Source organism: Sylvia atricapilla, chromosome 17, assembly GCF_009819655.1.
Source record: "Sylvia atricapilla isolate bSylAtr1 chromosome 17, bSylAtr1.pri, whole genome shotgun sequence".
Taxonomy (NCBI): domain Eukaryota; kingdom Metazoa; phylum Chordata; class Aves; order Passeriformes; family Sylviidae; genus Sylvia; species Sylvia atricapilla.
In genome coordinates, this window is record NC_089156.1 from 5,376,504 (window position 1) to 5,384,630 (window position 8,127).

Sequence of the window (8,127 nt, forward strand, 5' to 3'; positions counted from 1 at the left end):
ACTGCCTTGGCTCATGGGGCAATGGCTCACCCTCCTCTTATTGCCTTTCACCTCTAACTCTCCAGCCTCCCTGGTCCAGTCAGTCATCCTCAGTCCCAGCCAACCTGGGACAAACTCTCTGGGCTGTATGCTCCAGTAGCAGCAATGATTATGGCTGGTACCAGCAGAAGGTCCCTGGCACTGCCCCTGTCACTGTGATCTACTGGGATGACATAAGACCCTCGGACACTCCTTCACAATTCTCTGGTTGTGTCTGCCTCCAGAGGGTCACTGGTGTTCAAGCTGAGGGCAAGGCTATCTATTATTGTGGTAGCTTTGACAGCAGCAGTGCTGATCTCATGGTGATACTGAGCCACAGACAAGTGAGACCTTGAGTTTCAAAAAGGCTGGTTTTGGTGCCTCATCCCACTCCACCAGGTATGACCAACTTTCCAGCTTTGGGACTTTTCCTTTCTCTCCCTGGTTCTCTTCCCTGTTTGTGCCATGTCTCAAGGCTGTGACTCTGAGCATGATGTGGCACTGGAGCAGGTTTCCCAGAGAACCTGTGGATGACCCATCCCTGGGAGTGTTCAAAGCAAAGTTGTATGAGGCTTTGAGCAACCTGGTCTAGTGAAATGTGTCCCTGCACATGGTAGGGGTGTTGATGGTATTTAATGTCCCTTCCAACTCAAACCATTCCATGATTTTATGACTATGTTCCCAGTGACTGGGCCCTGGTGCTGCAGAAGCCCTGGCCTTGGCTCATCCTCACTGCCCAATATCCATGTGAGGGGCAGAGGACCTGGGACTATGTCATGAGCTGCAGCCTGTGGAGCTGCCCAGGAACAATTTTGCCTCATATTTGCTACATAGTCTGAGTCCTGCCCAGGGCCCACCCAGCAGCATTGCAGCCACCCTGGCAGCTCAGGGCTCAGTGTGTGGGCGTTTGCCAGGACACAGGAGCCCTGGGTGCTCTGGCTGGGCATGGAGAACTTCTGCCGCAGCCCATGGTTCTCACATGGCTCTGACTTAGCTGTCCCCAGTGTCCATGCCTCTGCAGCAAAACACCTTGATCTGCTGCAGGAGCAGCACCAATGCTTATGGCTGGTACCAGCAGAAGGTCCCTGGCACTGCCCCTGTCACTGTGATCTATGCTAATGACAACAGACCCTCGGGCATCCCTTCGCGATTCTCCGGTTCTGCATCTGGCTCCACGGCCACGTTAACCATCTCTGGGGTCCAAGCCGAGGACGAGGCTGTCTATTTCTGTGGTGGTAAGGACAGCAGCAGCCGGGCTTCCACAGTGGCATGGGGCAATTGGGGAAGTGATGCAAAAACCTTCTGCTATTGCACATATCGGTCAGGAGTCTCTGCTGTGCTGTTTGATGGTGGGTCAGGTTCCCACCATGACCCTGCCCTTGTTTCCCTGCACTGACTGTGACTGTGCCTGGTGTCTTAGCCTGGCTCTCCCTTACAGCCCCACGTTCCTGCTTGTTCCCTGGCATTTTGGAAGTGGATATATAGCACTTGGGAATGCACTCATCTCCAAGGCCACATTACCCATGGCTGGGTCCAAGCAAAGGAGGAGGAGAAGCAGGAGGAGGCTCTCACTCTTCTGGCTGGGACACTAATGGTGATCAGGGCCGTGGAAACTCCCAGCACAGGAAAAGGGAGACACAAGCCCACTGTTGCCCCAGTGGGGCACCCTCGGGTGCTGCCTGCAGCTGCCCAGGCACAACGTGGAGCAGCATGTCTGCCTGTGTGGCAGTTCCTGCTACAGTACTCATGCTTTGCTCCAGCAGATCCCCTGTGTGCTGCTCACAGGGAGACAGCCCTGCAGCCCTGCCCTGCCCATGCCAGCCAGGCTCCTGGTGCCCTAGGAACCCTGGGGACAGCATAGTCAGGGACAGGAAAGGTCCTGGGGGAGAGGGAATTTCCTGTGCTTCAGCCACTCTTTGTCTGGATTGAGTCTGCCAAAGACAGCCATGATCCCTGTGCCCTGAGTCAGAGCAGGACTGACCAGAAGCTGTCCCAGCTCTGGCTGCTGAGCACCAGCACACTGGGCACATGATCAGCTAATGAGAAGGCATTGCTGGACCCCGGGCTCAGTGCTGGCCCACTCCCATTGTTCTGGGGTGTGAATGCCTGGGAAGAGAAAAGGTCTTGGTTTTGAGTGGTGGAACTCAGCTGTCAGAGGAAGAGCCAGGGCACAAAAGCAGGAGGGCAAAGGGGTACTTTATGGGCCTGGAAAATCTATGGGAGGGAAAAAATGCCAAAATGAGTTGGGAAATGGTGGAGCTTGGCATTGTTCCAGCCCCACCACTGGGAGCTGCATGTGCTCCTTTACACCACAGTGCCCAGCTCTCCCTTCTCCTTAGGCACTGCAGCCACTCAGCCTGGTGTGGGGACAGCGAGGTCAGTGCTGGTGGGTTTCAGGCTCAGAGCTGGGACGTGTCTTTACTTTGTGTCTAGGGACAAGCCCTGCTGCATCTGGGGTGGTGGGGCTGGGTGTGGAACAGGGAGGGATGCGCGGAGAGAGGCGCGGGCAGGATCCGGCCGTGACCGCAAGGTCGGATTTGCATGGAGGGGACGGGTCCTGAGCAGACAGGGGCTTAAAAGGGAGTCAGGGTCCACAGCACAGCTCCATCATTCTGGGGACACTGCGCTAGTGGGATTGAGCCATGGCCTGGGCCCCTCTTCTCCTCGTGGTGCTCGCCCACAGCACAGGTGCCTTGGCAGACTCGCTGTGCCTGGATGGGGCCTTTGGGCACAGGGGCCCTTTCCTGCTGCCCAGGCAGGTCTGTGCTCCTGGGACACTGACTGACCCCTGTCTTCTCCCCTCTCTTCTCTCCCTCTCCAGGTTCCCTGGTCCAGGCAGCGCTGACTCAGCCACCCTCGCTGTCCGCCAAAGTGGGAGACACCGTCAGGATCACCTGCACCGGTAGCAGCTACAACTATGGCTGGTACCAGCAGAAGGTCCCTGGCACTGCCCCTGTCACTGTGATCTATGCTAATGACAACAGACCCTCGGGCATCCCTTCGCGATTCTCCGGATCCAAGTCCGGCTCCACGGCCACGTTAACCATCTCTGGGGTCCAAGCCGAGGACGAGGCTGTCTATTTCTGTGGTAGCTATGACAGCAGCAGTACTGCTGCACCATGACACACAGCAATGGGGAAGTCGTACAAAAACCTCCTGCCTCAGCTATCCCTTGAAGCCCCAAGACTGTGCACATCCCCTGTCATTTGAGGAAGTTATGACCTCCCAGCAACACTGTCACGGCCCAGGGCATCCCATGTATGAGCCTACAGGCAGATTTGTCCTTTTATTTTTCCCTTGACCAGAGAGGGACACACTCCAGGCCACTGGCTGACCCCCATCTTCTTTTCCCTCTCCTCTCTCTCTCCATGTTCCCTGGTCCAGGCAGTGCTCTGTCAGCTCTGCTCGGTGTCAGCATTGTGGGACAAGCCATCAAAGTCATCTGCTGCAGGGATGGCAGTAGCTGTCACTGGTACCAGCCTAAGTTTCCTGGCTGTGCCCCTATCACTGGGATCTACTTCAATAATTTGGGACCACCAGACACCCCTTTGCAATTCTCCAGATCCCAGTCCGGCTCCATGAGCACAATAACCATCTCTGGGTCCAAGCCCAGGACAATGCTGTCTGGTAATGTAGTAACTACCAAAATGGCAGTTTTGATGTTACCATGGCGAAATGGAGCAATAGGGAGTGGTCTTCCTGCCAGGGCAGGGGTCTGTTAGGAGTCTCCGCTGTCCCTCTTTGGTGGGGCAGGTCCCTGGCACAACCCTGCCTTTTTCTGCCCTGTGGAGAATGTGGCTGTTCCCAGTGACACAGTTCCGTCCTTACAGCCCTTGCCTTGACATTTGTGGAAGAGAACTGATAGGATAGAACTGAATAGACCATTTCAGATGGAAGAGGCCTTCAATGATCACACAGTCTAACTGCGTGGCCACTTCAGGGATGACGAAAATGTAGGGCATTGTCCAACTGTCTACAACATTTGCAGGCCTGGGATATCACCCAGCCCTCTAGGAAGCCTGTCCAGTGTTTCCCTACACTCTCAAAAGAGAAATGCTGGGATGACTTCCTGTGCCTGCCCTGTGCTCCAGAACCAAGCTACTCCTGATCTCTCTGGCTGATGCCCAGGGCCCTGCTGATGCCTCCCATTCCAGCTCCCAGGCCATCTGTGCCAGGAGCCTCTGGAGCACCACCACAGAGGGCACAACCCTCTGGAAACAGAGGAGTTAAAGATGGAGCTTCTCTGCTCTCTCTCTCAGGGCTGAGCAGGCCTGTGGGCTTGATGCAGCTTCATCTCACCCCTCCATGACCACTGCCTCTGAATGGCCTCCTGCTTGCCCCATGCTGTGCAGGAGGAGGCCCTGGGGCTGTGCAGTGCCTGGCATTGCCGTGTCACAGCCCCATCACCTCATTCTGCTGCCAGCCACGTCCTCTTACTCAGCCAGGTCTCTTCATGGGGCCATGGCCTTGGGCTCAATGTCTTGGGCTCTGTCTGAGGCACTGATCCCTCTGTTCCACCAGGGCCTTTCGGCACAGGAGGCCTGTCCTGCAGGTCAGACAGGGCTGTCCTGGGGCACAGACTGACACCTCTTTTCTCCCCTTTCCCTCTCTACATTCCCTGGTCCAGGCAGCATCTGTAAGTCAGCCATCTGAGGTGTCTGCCAATGTGGGAGAGACTTTCAAAGTCTTCTGCTGTTGTGGCAATGCCAGAAGCTACTTCAGCAAAACCCTGCTGCACTCAGCACAGCAATCCTCCTTCATGTCTCTCTCCAAGGAGAAGAGCAGGACTGAAAAGCTGAACATTGTCCCCCTCTTGTGTCCTCCTACAAAATGAAACTGAAACCCCACTGAAGCCTGAGAAATTCTTAGAAAATGGCATCCACAATAGAGGGCATCAGCTTCAGCTAAATGTTTTGCATAGACAATTTCAATGATATTTTTTTTCTTTTTTGGATTGTTTCAGGCTTTGCACAAAAGCATAAAGCCTTCCCAGAGGCAAAGCAAACCCCAGAAAGAGAAAGTGTCTCAAACCACAAAATCTTCGAAGTTTTACCTGTTTTATAGTGAGCTATTTATATAGTTCCTGTGACTCAGGAAGTTCAGTGATTCTGCCTCTTTCTATAACCACTTGCACAAACCACATAATTTGAAAATCTGTGGGTTGAATTTACATTGGTGCTGTCGGCATTCAGTGGTCCAAGCTGAGCACTGGATCTGCCAATCTGTGGGATTGGCACCACACTGGGAAAACGCTTTTCAAAGATGCAGCCAAGCCTTTACAGGGAAATATGAAGTTAATTTGTTTTAGCTGAAACCCATTCTGGCTCACCCCTTCCTTGGCTGCTGCAGCTCTATGAAGGCTCTATCTCTTGCTTTTCATATTTTTAGGGTAAATATTAATAAAAATAAGTTGCCTGCAGAGACCTGCTGGTTGTGGGAGCTGTACTGGAAGATGCCAACCAGGACCAAAACTCGACAGGCACAGCTGTGCCCACACCTTCATCCTGCTGTGTCCATCGTGGCATCTCCAGCCCATCACCTTCATTCCTCTGCATCCGTTGGGATATTTCCAGACCGTCCTCTCCATCCTCCCACATCCATGGGGTCCAGGACTGCTCTGCCATGAGGCAGGAGGTTTTTGTATGGCCCTGTGTCACTGTGTGGTGTATTCGGGGCCGGGACGACGTTGACGGTCCTAGGTGAGTCGCCGACTTCCCCTCGGTCTTTCTCTCCCCGCCGCGGAATTTTGACATTTTGTCGATTTTTGGTGATTTGGGGGTTTTTTTGTCGGACTTGGCGCCGGGCTGGGGTCTACCGCCCATTTGGGGTCAGGCACTACGCCCGGCGTTGGGGACTCTGTCTCGTCCCTGCGGACTCTGACGACTCTGTGCGCGCCACGGAGAATTGGGGTGGATTTTCTCAGTCGAAGAGTCTGAAAATTTGTCCAGGAAATATGTCTGAGGTCTCAGGGGGAAGGAAAATCAGGTTTAGGTCTCTAAAAGAGGTGATTTTTGTCTTTGTCAAAGAAATTTGTCAGTCCACGGTCTAAGTCCTCAACTGTTAGTCCCGAGGACTAAGTCTGTCACCCTTGGTGAGGGGCAGGGGCTCTTCTGCGGGGTCCCATGGCCAGGGGTGCAGGTGTTGTGGAAGGACAGCCTGTCCTCGGCTGTGAGCAGCCCACAGTCATCCTGACTTCGTTTTAAAACAACATGACCCTGGAATCTTAGACAAAAGATTATCTTAATCTTAAAGAGCCCATTGTCCAGGTAAGACATGTCAAAAATGGAGATTATTGTGCTGAAAATGCTGCCGGAAATGTCGTTTGTCTGTCTTTGTCTGTAATTTTTAAAAGTATTAGGTGAAAAATCGCAATTTGAACCAAATTACTCAGGGCTAAGATCAAGAAAAATGTTCTTTGACCATTTCTTCATCAAAAAGTATTTAACTGTGGAGTCACCCTGTTTTTCAAATTAAGATAGAGATAGAAATAGAGGTGAAGATAGAAATAGAAACACTGCACTTTGGAGGAGGCAGCAGAACCACACCAGAAAGACCAAACATCTTTTTTCCATCTTCCTTTACGTGATCTTTAGTGGTAGTTTTTCAGAGACAGGAAAAACTCAGAAAACAGAACTGGGCAGAAAACAGGATGGTTTGTCTGTGAAATGTTGGGGTTTTTTTTAAAAAAATGCCTTGTAAAAGGAAGGAAATGTCTTTATGGCAAAAAATTAAGATTTAGTTAAATATATATATGTGCATATGTATAAATATATATATATTTATATATATATATATATATATAAAATGTCTTTTTTAATATGTGACACAGAAATGTATTAAAATTCATGTTAAATGCATTTTATAGAGTTATACATCTATTCATATGATATGGACTGCATATGTATGTGTATTGTGCACTTCATAGATATATTAATTTGCTGTCTCTATTTATCACATGTAATACATGTATGTATATATGTATATACATATATACATATGTATATATGTATATAAAACATATATACAAGCATATATGAGATGTATGTATATATGTATTAGACACATAGATATGCACATATTATATATTTTTATAATTTTTATATATATAAACACACCAAATTTAAATACATTACAGTTATGGGTGATAAGCTCTGTCTTTGGGAAAGTGGGGAGTTTCTGGGTAGTGCCAGCAGGGCAGGCAGGGGCTGTGGTGGGGGACAGGGCCCCCTCTGACCCCACACCACTCTCATCTCTCACAGGCCAGACCCAGGTCGCTCCCACCGTCCACCTCTTCGCGCCATCCTCCGAGGAGATATCGTCTCTGGGCAAGGCCACCCTGGTGTGTCTGATGGAGAACTTCTACCCGGGCTCCGTGACTGTGCAGTGGGTGGCTGATGGCAACACCATCAGCTCTGGTGTGGAGACCAGCCCGGCCCAGCGGCAGAGCAACAACCAGTACATGGCCAGCAGCTACCTGTCCCTGGACGCCAGCAAGTGGCAGAGTTACAACTCTGTCTCGTGCAAGGTCAGGCACGATGCTGGAAACGTGGAGAAGACCGTGAACAGATCCGAGTGCTAATAACCCACCCTGCCAGCCCTTTGCTGGCTCCTTCCCTCCCCACCACTTCTGGGAACAGCGGCTCCCCCCGCTGCAGATGTCTCTGCCCATGTCCTCCCATCCCCTGCTCCTGTCCCCCCACTGTGAGTGTCACACAAATAAACACCGACACTGAACTAGCGCTGCCTCAGCATCCCTGTCTCTGTGTCCTTCCAATGCGCTCGCTCCCCGCGTGCTGCCTGCTGTCAGCTCAGCGGCACCGGTGTGGAGGGTGGGATGGGAACACTTATGGGTATACACACACACGCATATTGCAGGGGCTCTGTGGAGATGTTGCTCAACCCTGAGGACCCCAATGAAACTCCCTGGCACTGCCAAGACCAGGGAATGAGCAGCCTGGGCCACAGCCGGCACTAAGCCCCTAGGCACTGGTTGAACACATGGCCCTGGCTGTGCCACCCTTGACCTTTGCTCATTGGCCTCTGGGTGCCAGGTGCTTTGCAGGCACATGTGGCCTGTGGTGAAGGCATGGCCAGCCATGGCCCTGGCTC

At 52.0% G+C, this 8,127-nt stretch overlaps 1 protein-coding gene across 2 annotated transcripts; it reads left to right on the forward strand.

The window, feature by feature from the left end:
* Window positions 1-2,627: 2,627 nt before the first annotated feature.
* On the forward strand, window positions 2,628-7,769 carry LOC136368898 (immunoglobulin lambda-1 light chain-like). 2 transcript variants are annotated; one of them, XM_066331363.1, is made up of 4 exons: window positions 2,628-2,706; window positions 2,840-3,130; window positions 5,676-5,717; window positions 7,278-7,769. In XM_066331363.1, exons 1-4 carry the CDS (start codon window positions 2,661-2,663, stop codon window positions 7,595-7,597), a joined length of 699 nt encoding a protein of 232 aa, XP_066187460.1. In that variant the 5' UTR covers window positions 2,628-2,660; the 3' UTR covers window positions 7,598-7,769. The 2 variants fall into 2 exon arrangements, with proteins under 2 accessions (XP_066187460.1, XP_066187461.1); XM_066331364.1 differs by having other exon boundaries at window positions 2,840-3,127.
* The last annotated feature ends 358 nt before the right edge of the window (window positions 7,770-8,127 follow it).